At 37.8% G+C, this 12,789-nt stretch overlaps 1 protein-coding gene across 1 annotated transcript; it reads right to left on the reverse strand.

The window, feature by feature from the left end:
* Positions 1–4,054: 4,054 nt before the first annotated feature.
* Positions 4,055–10,051, reverse strand: KRT26 (keratin 26). Its single transcript, XM_054457823.2, has 8 exons — positions 9,567–10,051; positions 9,048–9,130; positions 8,144–8,300; positions 7,852–8,013; positions 7,645–7,770; positions 6,770–6,987; positions 5,478–5,545; positions 4,055–4,558 (listed from the first exon to the last, which is right to left on the reverse strand). Exons 1-8 carry the CDS (start codon positions 10,005–10,007, stop codon positions 4,407–4,409), a joined length of 1,407 nt encoding a protein of 468 aa, XP_054313798.2. The 5' UTR covers positions 10,008–10,051; the 3' UTR covers positions 4,055–4,406.
* Positions 10,052–12,789: the final 2,738 nt, after the last annotated feature.

Below are 12,789 nucleotides of genomic sequence, written 5' to 3' on the forward strand. Positions count from 1 at the left end.
GTGGAGCTCAGATGAGAGTGCCTCCCTCTGGATTCCTGGGCAGGTAGAACTTCTTTCTGACCACAGCTGAGAAGGGCTAGGGCCCAGATTCAGGCTTGTTTTAGGGATGCTGTAAAATTGAGATTGGCAAGCCTGCCCTGGGGACACAGAATGGTGTGTCTCCCAGCAGGTCCCTGATGAGGCAGAAGTGCTTAGTCTGCAGCTGAGAGGGGCTGGGGTTGAGATTTAGAGCTATTTAGGGAACTGTTGTGGGACCAAGATTGGCAAGCCTGCCCTGCAGACTCAGATGGACATGTCTCCCTCTGGGTCCCTATGGAAGCAGGACTAATCTCATGCTGTAGCTGACAGGGGCAGGGGATGAGTTAGAGGATATTTTTAGGATGCGTAGCTGAGACAGAGGTTGGTGGGCCTGTCTTCTGATGTACTAGTGTGCATGATTCCTCTCTGACAAATGTTTTTGGTAGCAGGACCAAGAAAAAATGGGGTTGTAGCCAAGCTTGCAAGGATATGGGGCAGTTTCTAGGTCTGGGGATGGGACCATGATCAGTAAGTGCCAACTGGGTGTGGGTCTGTCCTGTAAAAATGGTACTCCTAGGTCTTGGGCTCTACCAGAGCTTTATAAACTCCTACCTGAATCCCAAGGCTCCTATAAAGGCACTTTTGCCTGTTGATGACTATTATGAAATTATTGTTCCTTTGGGGGATATGAGTGGGGGATCTCCTATTCCACCATCTTGCTAATGTCATTTCTGTTTTATGAATCTTTTAAATATGTAGATCCATGGATCATTTAGAAGTATGTCATTTAATTTCCGTGTGTTGAGAGATTTTTCTTTTGACTTTGTATTATTAATTTCTGGTTTGATTCCATTATGATCAGAGAACATATTCAGTATAATTTCAATTCTTATAAATTTTACAAGGTTTATTACATGACCTAAGATATGGTCTATGTTCCATTGGAGCATGAGAAGAATGTGTTTTCTGCTCTTATTGAGTGCAGTGCTCTATAAATGTCGATTAAATTCTGTGGTTTTATGGTATTCAGTTATTCTATTCAACATCACTAATTTTCTGTCTAGTAGTTCTATCAATTGCTGAGAATTGGGCATTGAATTTTTCAACTGTAATTTTGGATTTGCCTCTTTCTCCTTTCTACTCCATTAGTTTTTGCCTCATATATTTGAAAGCTTAGTGGTTTAGTGTATTTAGAGTTGCTGTATCTTCTTAGGGACCTTTTTATTATTATATAATATTACTCTTTGTCTCTAGTAACATTCTTTGCTTCAAAGTTTACTTTGGTATTAATTCAGCCACTCCTGATTTTTTTAATTCATGCTTGCATGATATAGCTTTTTCTATCCTTTTACTTTCAACCTACCTGTGTCACTATGTTTGAAGTGAATTTCTTGTAGATAGCATATTGTTAGGTTGTGTCCTAGAGAAACTCATACAGTCATGTACTAGGTAACATGTAAGGAATATTTATAGTAGTAGTATTCATAATAGTTTCAAATTGGAAACCATTCCAGAATAGAATGCATAACATTGTGGCAAATATTTTAAAAGTGCTGCCAGTCTGGTTGGTGTGTGATAGTATTTCATGTGGTTTTAATTTGTATTTTTCTGGTTACTATGGGGTTGAGCACTTTTTAGAAATTTAATGACAATTTGGAATTTCCGTCAGCATATTGAAGATGTCATTCTATTGTCTCCTGCCTTCCATTGTTGCTGTTGAGAAGTCACTGTCCATCTCACTGTCACTCATTTGAAAGTAATCATTATTTTCCCATATGGCTGATTTTTAAGATCTTTTGTTTGTTATTTTGTGGTTTTACTATGATTTTTCTACATGTGGATTTCTTTTTATCTTGTCTTTAGTTTCACAATTGGTAGCTCACAATTAAGGATGCCCAATAAAAGTTTTTGGGATTTGTCATGTGTTGGTGACAGTCTTTCCCTTTTTTCATTTTCTGCGAATACTAACTTTTTGGAAACAAAGCTGAGTACGTAAACTTTCCAGCCTTCATTTCAAGAAGTATGGTTGATTCATCAACAGCATGTATTTTGGAGTCATGGGTTATGCTTGTATTAAGTGCAAATCAGTCTTATCTAGATAGGGAAATCTATTTATTTAAGTAGAAAAAGTGGATATAGAAAAATGGAAGTTGGCCTGATTGTTCTTGGAAAGAATAGGACCTCTGTTGGGAATAAGAAAGAGTGAATAGTACTGGCGGCACAAGAGAAAGAGGGTCAACATTGTGTTTGTAAGATGGTGAGTTAAGCAAGTGTCTTCAGAGAGCTGATAATGTGGTTTTACTCTGTTAATTCCTGGGGGATAGAGCCTCTGAGGGACCCTACCTGTCAGAATGAGAGAGTAATGAAGCATAGTGATGGAAACTATAGCAGAAGGGAGGGGGCATCCAGTAACCAGGACTTAATAAATATGGGGGCAGAGAAAGGAGGTGCTGGGAGAGGAGCTGGAGGTAGGTAACTAGCAGATAGGAAAAGGCTGTACGCATACTGCAGGCATGCTGTAGGCTTTCTGTAGGGATGCTGTAGGTATCTGTAGGCATAATGTAGATATACTGTAGGCATACTGTAGGCATTTTTCAGCATACTGTAGGCATACTGTAGGCGTGCTATACACTGTAGAATGCAGTAGGCATACCGTAGGTGTACATACTTGAGGGATTTGTAGTCATGCTACAAGCATGCTTGTTTTATGTTACAAGCAGGCCACTGCACTGAAAGCCATACTCCTGGCTTTCATTGTATCATTGATAGTCAAGCACATAAAAGTCTGTCTGATTGTGGTCCCTCTTGGGTGGTAATGGAAACTTAGTGTGAAAACAGTGAATTCCTATGCTTATTTTTGTTCTGTTCAATGGAACTCAAATCACCATGGCAGAGGAGATCTGGATTTGCATCTAAGCCCGGCTACATGTCAGCTTTGTAGCCCTGGAGAAATTTCTTAATCTCTGAGTATCTGTTTTCCTCATATATAAAATAAAGATGATAAAACACCTACCTCATAAGCATTTATGAAAATTAAATTGGATAATGCATGTAAAGTGAGTTAAAACACACTCGGTAAATGTAAGATATTGTCACTATAGTTCTGCAATTGAAAGTGCTTCTAACCAGACTTAATCTAACTCCATACCATTGAAATATGGCCTTTGTCATCATGGTTGGGACCATTCATCACAGGAAGACCCTGACAAAAGGAACTTTCAGCTGTATCTACATCTCCAGAAAGTGTCATCAGGCTAAGGTCAACTACCTTATGTGGAAGCAGGAAATAACGGTGACCAAGCCTATATATGAGACTTGTAAAATGCAACCTCAGAGGGTTTAGCACCCTGAAATGGTGCAGTTCAGTCTTCATGAGCCATTTTGAATCCCACATTGTCTATATGCCAGTTGATTAAAACCTTTCAATGTTGTTCTTGCCATGCAAGTTGGAAATCCAAGTGATTATAGAGGTCACTGCCTCATTCTGCTCCAAATGAAAAAAACCTCTTTAGCCTAGAACTTTGCTGCTTTCCAATCCCAGTTGCACTTTCCAAAATAATTTAGTAAGGATGTCAGGCAGAATTTTGTGTGCAGGAGAATATGAGCAAGATTTAGAACCACCCCTAGGCTTGAGTTCTAAATTTGCTTAGTCATTACCATGGTAGGGGCAGAGAGATAGATGCATGTGCTGGAAAATGGAAAAACAGCTTTCCAGGTTCAGATTTTACAGCAAACATTTGCTGATCACCCAGGCTAGGCATTGTAAGGGTAAACAAATCCTAGTGATCAGTGGGTATTATCTTCTTCTTTTATGTCCATAGACGTTCAAACACAAGAAGATCAACTTATTTACATAGTCAATCAGGGACAGATTTGGGACCAGACATTAGGGCTAGTGCTCTTTCCACCTTATTCTGTTATTAATTGAGGTAACTGTGACTATGAAATGAAACACATTATTTTATTAGCAGGTCCTTAGTATTGCCACATTGTGATCAACTTTAGAAATTAAAAAGAATCAGATATTAAAAAAAACTTGCAACAGAAGAATTTTTAATGAAATGTCAAAAAAGGCCCCCAAAATAAGAACTAAAATTAAGGACAGAGCAGGATTTTTCTACTCTGGAAAAGGATTACATGCATAGAACATGAGAAAAGGAAGAGAAGGAGAACAAATTCTAGCCCTTTTATCTTTAAGAACAGAAATGAATAATTTCCTTAGGTTATTTGACCAGTAGGATTTTTGCAAAGGCCTGCTTGCTTGCTTGCTTTCTTTCTTTCTTTCTTTCTTTCTTTCTTTCTTTCTTTCTTTCTTTCTTTCTTTCTTTCTTTCCTTTTTCTTTCTCTCTCTCTCTTTCTTTCTTTCTTTCTAAATAACTTTTTCCTCATTATGGTGCTTTAGAAGGTACTCGTTGCTCTACTGTAATGTTGCTTATTTTAGAGGACTTTTCTTCAACTGAGTGGACTCTCAGTGAAAGGACATTGCCAATTTGATCCAGTTCCTCAACCACTGTTTTGACAATAGTTTCTTCTGTTGAGTCTAAAATAAAATAAATAAAACATTAGTGGTCATTTTTTAACAGGTTGAAAAGTAGCCATAATAGGTATGCTTTTTGTTTGTTTGTTTTTTTGAGAAGGAGTCTCGCTCTGTCACCCAGGCTGGAGTGCAGTGGCACGATCTCGGCTCACTGCAGCCTCTGCCTCCCGGGTTCAAGTGATTCTTCAGCCTCAGTCTCCTGAGTAGCTGGGATTACAGGTGCCTGCCACCATGCCTGGCTAATTTTTGTATTCTTAGTAGAGATGGAGTTTCACCATGTTGACCAGGCTGGTCCTGAACTCCTGACCTCAAGTGATCCACCTGCCTTGGCCTCCCAAAGTGCTGGGATTACAAGCATGAACCACTGCACCTTTTAAAAAATGTTTCCTTTTTAAAAATGTTTTTTGCAAGTTTGCAGTAAATTGATATATAATACTGTGTTTGAAGTCAGTGTTTAGCAAGAGCCTGGACTATCTCTCTTATATTTGCCACTGCTTTTAGAGCAATGGGCGTTTGAAAACATAAATGAAACATGGATTAAAACAATCTAAGTATCAGGCAGTAAAGGCTGGCTGCAAGTAATGTTGTCTTCTTTTAAATACCAACTTGCCCTATTTTTGTGGTTTAAGATAAAGTAGCTCTTTTATCAAAGTATTGAAACTATGAAAGATAATGCACTCCAGGTAAGAAATATGTTGTGGGATTAATTCCTAATTTCAGTAATTTCATAATTTGACCACATCTGTTGATCTACAGGAATATAAAATACAAACATTAAGAACTATCATAATGACCCCTCATCCCTTTATTCACCAAAAATAAACTTAAAAACAAATTTTATTTAGTTAAAAAATAAGTAACTTAGTTAACACAATTGATGGAGTTTAAGGAGTTACGCCAGGTAAAAAAAATCTGTCTATACCTTTGGCTTGATTTCCAGAATTCACAGGCCTGTATCCTTTTGATTTGTAACATGTGGATTTGCTTTTTCTGTGAAGAGAAGAGTAAATTATTGCATTTTTTTTTCTTTCCTTAGTGAGCTTATAAATACCTCTAAATTGGAAATAAGAGTTTTGGAATTCTAGTTTCAATAAGATTCAAATTCCTTATATATTTAAAGGACATTAATAAGCTTTTCATGACTTCAACATAGTGAAAGAAGAGATTAAACGGATGTTTATGAATAGAAATTTTCTCATGACCAGAAATTACCTCTTTCATCTAGCAATATTTCTCACTCTGACTTTTCAATCAACTGGCCAATGAATGTGTTTGGAGTGCCTACCATGAAGAAGGTGTTGCTGGGCTAGGTGCTGCAGAAAATATAGAACCAAGACACAGTTTTTACAGTTGGAAATAAAGTATACACATGCAAAAAGTTACCTATAACATGAAAAGTGCTGTAAATTAAGTGAAAAGTGAGTGGTGTAATGAGTGCTTTGTTCTGAGGAGGGAGCAATCACTGTTGGGTTCATGTGAGAATAGGCTGCAGAGGGCTGATGGACCTTGGAGTGTGCAAGACGTTACCTCCTCACTATGCGGCCATGGGCAAGCATTTAGTAATAGGCAGTGATTACCAAATACCTTTTCAGTGTATGCCACTGTCACAAGCTCTTTACCTACGTAGTGAGACATTATAGTTGAGATTTGTTATAAGTATGGTTTTGGCTTTATCACAATTTCATCAATGAGGAAACTGCATTTGAAAAGGTTAAACAATGTGCTCATAATTCACTCAGTATTTGATTCACAGCCAGGGCTGCAATTCCAGGGCTGTTGCTATTGACTAAGAAACTATGGTGCCTCTCCAATTAATTCTTCCTATATCTTCATTGCTCATCTTTAATACAAGGTACATGTGGGGTAACTAGTGAAGTGATAAGAAAAAAGAGTGAGTTATTTATAAGAAATGTGCTTACACACTAAATCACAGAAAGCAATTTTCCCCTTGAATTGGAGTACTGGAATTGTTAAATATTCTATATTTAAATGTCCTTTATATATTATACATACAAACATTTTGCATACTTAGAAATTTGATTTTCAAATTTCTGCATGTTTTAATTTCACTTGGCTGCAATAATATACATTCCTGAGGAAAAATATGTATTATCTCCAGAGTAGGAAATTCTAGGATGCAATATTGGCATACCTATACTGTGAGAAAACCTAGTTAATGTGAGGTTTTTTTTTTTTTTGCAAGTTAATTTTTACCTTTCTTCTCCATCTAGTAAGTTGCAATAAATTTCAATTTCTTTTTCTAAAAACATTTTTACATCAAGAAGCTGTTCATACTCCAGCTTCTGGCCTTCTGTTTCTGTTCGAATCTGTTGCAGTTGTTCCTCCATCACCCCTATCTGATCCTGAATTTGCTGGAGTTGATTGCAGTAATTTCCTTCAGTCTCAGCCAAGGAGCATTCATAGGAATGTTTCTGAAAGACAAGCAAAGTGAAGCTTGAATGTGTAAAAGAGAAACGGCATGGTCATCTTATATTATTTTATTTATTTTTTTGAGACGGTGTCTTGCTCTGTCAGTCAGGTTGAGTGCAGTGGCATGATCTTGGCTCACTGCAGCCTGTCTTCCTAGGTTCAAGTGATTCTCCTGCCTCAGCCTCCTGAGTATGTGGGATTACAGGTGCATGCCACCACACCCAGCTAATTTTTATATTTTTAGTAGAGATGGGGTTTCACCATGTTGACCTGGCTGGTCTTGAATTCCTGACCTCAAGTTATCCACCTGCCTTGGCCTCTCAAAGTGCTGGGATTACAGGCGTGAGCCACTGTGCTTGGCCGGCATGGTCATATTTTAAATATTCTCAAGGTAGAAATAATTATTTGTATAAGGTCTGAATATTTTCAATTGAAAATCAACATTTGCAAGATTTAAAAAAATTCCTCTATTGTAAAAAGGCATTTTTCAAGTTTTGGAATTGGTGAGTTTAGGGACAGAATTCTTGATATTTAATATATTTTATACTTTTAGTCATATGTAAATGGTTATACGTATTTGGTGTTATATGTATTTTTATATCTGTATTGACTTATACATATTCACACATATATTCAATTCAATGGCGATTCCTACGTACCACAGCCATGAGGGACTGAAGTTCTATTTCCAGGGTTTGCAGATTGCGTTTTAATTCGGTCAGCTCATTTCTGGCTGCTGTGGCTGCTCCCTCATGATCGGAAATCTGTTGTTGCAGCGTTGCACTCTGAAGTGTAATTGTCGAAAGGGTTAGTGACTGGCCTGATTGTCTCCTGAGCAAGCCCTTTGTAATTTGCCATAGACCTACCCTCTCGTTGAACCAGGCTTCAGCGTCTTTGCGGTTCTGCTCAGCCAAGTCCTCATACTCAGCCCTCATGTTGTTCAACAGGACAGTTAGGTCCACTCCTGGGGTTGCATTCATCTCCACGTTCACGTTCCCCCCAGCTGTACATTGCAAGACTTCCATTTCCTAGAAAAGGGATCGGTATTCATCCTCAGTGGAGGATTTTGATTGATGTTCATGCCCTGCTACGAAATGAACAGTGGACTTGAAGAAGGAAATTAGACACTGTATGAAGCCACTCTGCAGGCTTCCTTACCTCCTCGTGACTTTTTTTGAGGTAGGTCAATTCCTCACTGAGAGTCTCACACTGTATCTCCAGGTCAGTTGTACAAAGGGTCAGCTCATCCAACACTCTGTGAAGACCATTGGTGTCGGCCTCAACACTGTGGTGCAGAGCCAGCTCATTTTCATACCTGAAAGATTAGTAAGGCACCTGAGAGTTGTCATCGTAGGCAGGTGCAAAGCACAACTTTTTAAGATATTTTGTATGCTGAAAGATATGATGTTCTGTACATACTTCTGAAGCTTCTTGCAATGGCAAACTGCTAAAATGGTTTGAGATACCTAACAATTCATGAATTGTATTTTGGGGATGTTATTTCTTCAGAGTTGATTTTTGCCATCCAATGTGCTTAACAATTAAATAAAATATTGCTAGATTTTAGATTTTAAAAAATATGTAATAGCTCTTTTTTTGTTGTTGTTTGTTTTTGAGACAGTCTCACTCTGTCACCCAGGCTGAAGTGCAGTGGCCCCATCTTAGCTCACTGCAACCTCCACCTTCCGGGTTCAAGTGATTCTCGTGTCTCAGCCTCCCGAGTAGCTGGGATTACAGGAGTGAGCCACCATGCCTGACTGTTTTTTTGTGTGTGTACTTTTAGTAGAGACAGGGTCTTGCCACGTTGGCCAGGCTGGTCTTGAACTCCTGACCTCAAGTGATCTGCCTGCCTCAGCCTCCCAAGGTGCTGGGATTATAGGCATGAGCTACTGCATCCAACCATGATAGATCTTTTTATAAGGGCTTATTTAATTCAATTTCTTTATTGATCTAGTCTGGCTTTAGAAAAACATTTTGGTTTTCAAAGCAAAATTATATTCCTTAATCCAATTGTAATATTTTAACTTTTATTAATATAATTAATCAGTTTGTTTTCACCTACTTCAGCCTGAAGTCATCAGCGGTCAGTCTGGCATTGTCATTTTGTAGAACAATGCTGGCATTGCAGATGGTTGCAGAAATAATCTAAATAGGGAAGATTGTGAAAAATGTTAATCACCAAAAGTCAAAGGAGGCTCCAGACCTCAGTGTGATTTTATATCTTCTTAATCTGTCAAACATCTGTTTTAGTATCTTTTTTCTATGTTAAAGAAATCTGGATTTTCTTCAGATAATAAGCATCCAGAGCTTAAGAGCCACATAGATACTTTTATTACTTTTGATCAAATGGTATGAGCTAAATATATGAAAAACGAAGTGAATATATCTGTTTTGAAATGATTTCTTTTTCATGATTTAATTCTACAAGATTTTATTGCCAGGTACTGTGCTTAGCACTGGAAATACCGAGTGAACAAATCTTACATCACATAAATTTGTTAAGCACATTTTATAGTTTCTCTTCTTTAAATTATCCACACACAAAGTCTGTAGTAAAAGTATGCAAATCCCTATTTCTTACCTGCCTTTTAAGATCTTCTGTGACTGAGAAGTATCTGCTATAGTCATGATCGTGTCCCCGGGAAGAGCCAGGCTCACATTTCTCGTACCAGCCCTTGATCTTCTGCTCCAGGTCTGCGTTGGCCTCCTCCAGAGCATGCACATGGTCCAGGTAGGATGCCAGGCGGTCGTTGAGATTCTGCATGGTCACCTTTTCATTCCCAGAGAGGAGGCTGTGCTCATTGCCAAGAAAACCAGCACAGGCACCACTTCCCAACCCTCCACTGCTATTGCAGAAGCTTCCTCCAGAAGAGATGCCCCCAAGAGTACAAGAAAAGCTGCTTCCTGCTCCCGATCCAACACACACATTCCCAGCCACGAAGCCTGTTCCTCCACCGGACAGCCTACCAGACCCAGTTCGCGAGCAGATCCGCCTGGATCCACCAGAAAGTCGAAAAGACATGGTGGCAGCACAGCCGGGCAACCCCTTCCCAGAAAGAGGAGCAAAGCCAGGGTTCACCTTCCACACTCGTTAGCTCCCTTGGCCTTTTATAGGATTCACTGGGTCATTTCAGTCTTGACTATGCCAGTCTGTAATAAAATTTACTTGCATCCTAATTGTTGTTTTTCACAATTGGGTGATTTTTAACAGCGTCCAGTCTGTAGGTGGAAAGGTGCCCCAAGGATATTTTTTATATATAAAAATGGTGCCAGGTGAAGTAAAACTAAATCATATAGCCTCAAAGGCCAAAATTAAATATGACTAAATGTGCATCTTTTTGGCCACTGGAATATTAATAGAATCTAGATTCTCCCCCTGCCACATATAACAAAGAATTAATAATTCCAATGAGAAATGTCTCCTACTTTTGTCCTGTTAATGCTCATAGAGTATTTCTAGTATTCCCACTTCATTGAGTGCTTCCTTTCTTCCTTCCTTTGTTTCTTTTATTTTTCTTTTTTCCTTTTTTTAAAGAGATGTGGTCTCGCTGTGTTTCCCAGGCTGGTCTCGAACTCCTGGCTCCAGTGATCCTCAGCCTCAGCACCCAGCTCAGCCTCCTGCAGCCAGCATTACAGGTGTGAGCCACTGCCCTGGGTGTCTGGGTGTGTGTCTTCCTTCTTACTGAAACCAGAAAATCTCAGCATCTATTGATCTTTTGGTAGTGGGAGATTTTAAAAGAAATCTACCATTTCTTGAATTGAAAACTGAAGTAATAGAAATCCTGCAGTCCTGCTTATTATTAATTTCAATATAATTCATGAATATGTGATGATGGTGGAGAATTAATTTGATTGAGATTTCTTGGTTCGGTCCAGGAGCAGGACATCAATTCAACTAACAGTCTCCAAATTGTTCACTTCCCTACCCCTAAATAGTGTTTACTGTCTTTTAGTTTAAATATATGTATTTAAGACATTAGGAATTATTTTGAGAAGTGAGCATCATATTGATTAGCAAGGAGTAAAATACATAAGGAGGGAGGTGTTTTCATCATTACCTAGAAAACCAGTACTTATGGTACCCTAGAGACAAGATAAGTTGTCACAGGGAAGTACTCTTTATTCTCTTGCCTTGATGCTCTTGGGAAGTTATCCAGGCTTGGATCATTTCCCTACTGGGCAAATGAAAATAATAGCATCAAAGAGTCTCAAATGAATGTTGAGCAGTTCCAATCATGAATGATGATAAGACAGTTTGAAAGGCACAAACATTTTTAAATGTTAACTATTTAAATTATTATAATAAAGTGGACATGTCAGACAGGGTCAGGTCTCTATCACCTATAATGATACAAATTGATTGGTTAACTAATTATGGGTTTAGTTTTGAAACAGTAATTTTTTTCTGAATGATATTTTTCAATGTTGTGGATAGTGAATCCTTTGGAAAACATCCAACATTACTGTCACTAAAACGTATGGAACATTTAGTGGACTGCATGGATTTTCTAAATCAAAAATATTTAAAAATAAATAATAAATACAAAGCTATTAACTGGACCATCAGCTTATGTTTAGAACAGTGCATGATAACCTAGATACAGTTCCTGTTTAGAGACTTTTTACTGATTTTGTTGTGACCTGGTCAAATTTTTAATCTTTTGCTCATTTTTCCCAGGAATAAAACAAGAAAAACAGAGAATATTGTCAGTTTAATGGCTTATAAGGCTTGAGTTTCTTAGGTGAGTTATTATGAGATTTCAAAGTATTATTAACATAATCTATTTATCTCTAGATACTTTATAACTACAAATTATCTTTTGTGAAACAAGTTAAACACATATTATTAGGACCATTTTGGAGATGAGTTGTCTCTGAAGCTAAGTGGCCACACAGATTACAAAGCATTTCTATATCAAAGCAGGACTGGAATATATGATGCTTAACTCCTTCTTGAAATGTGTTTGCCTATTTACTCATGTGAGTAGGTCTTTTAAATTATTTTAATTATAGATTTTCCTCTAAACTAATACTTATTTTAAAAATTTAGGTATGCTGTAGTTCTTTCTGGAAGTGGAGATAGATTTAACAAATTCTCTGGACCACTTCAGTCTGTACATTTCTTCCCCGGGATTGATTCTTTTATCCATGGCAAGAATGGATGTACATAATAGATCATTTCTTGATAATCTACTAGGTAGTAGAACATTACATGATGTGCATACGTATTTTAGATATTCAAAATAAATCGAATTAAGCTTTATGCAGTGTTGCTGTCTCCTTATTTCAGGATAAAGTTTTTCATTACATTATCTTATGCTAATTATCATATGCTAATTTCCCCCCGATACATTTATTGTTTAGTTTCAAGTACGCTGTTGTTTAAAATTCACATTCTATATTTCTGTTAGATAACCATTTTTCTTGAGCTTGAATGAGGTTTGTTTTGTCACTAGATTCCTAGTTGTTTTTTTTTTTTTTTTTTTTTCTGAGAATCAGATTCTGGTATACTAAGTCCTCTCACAAAATGGCTTCCCTGGTTTGTTTTGGGAAGAAGGAGATACTGATGTCTCTGCTAATCTCAGACCGACTGGAGTGAGCATGCACGTAGTTTCTTTATCCCTTCTCTTGTTATAGGGAAGGTGGAGTCATAAGGTTCTCACTAGCATGGTATTATGTCGTGGTGAAGCACCAGACTCTGAGCCATTCTGTGTGGTTTACGTATTTCAGTACTTCATGTTATTAGCTGTTTGATCTTGGGCAAATTACTCAACCAGTCTCTGCCTCAGTTTCTTTATCTGTAA

The sequence above is a fragment of the Pongo pygmaeus genome, chromosome 19 (assembly GCF_028885625.2).
Source record: "Pongo pygmaeus isolate AG05252 chromosome 19, NHGRI_mPonPyg2-v2.0_pri, whole genome shotgun sequence".
NCBI lineage: Eukaryota > Metazoa > Chordata > Mammalia > Primates > Hominidae > Pongo > Pongo pygmaeus.

Excerpts from the sequence above, each read along its gene's own strand:
- KRT26 (XM_054457823.2), bottom strand. The coding sequence starts at position 10,007 with ATGTCTTTTCGACTTTCTGGTGGATCCAGGCGGATCTGCTCGCGAACT. Across the intron at positions 8,301-9,047 it reads GCTGATGACTTCAGGCTGAA|GTATGAAAATGAGCTGGCTC; the intron begins GTAGGTGAAAAC and ends CTAATCTTTCAG. Across the intron at positions 8,014-8,143 it reads TCAAAAAAAGTCACGAGGAG|GAAATGGAAGTCTTGCAATG; the intron begins GTAAGGAAGCCT and ends TCCCTTTTCTAG.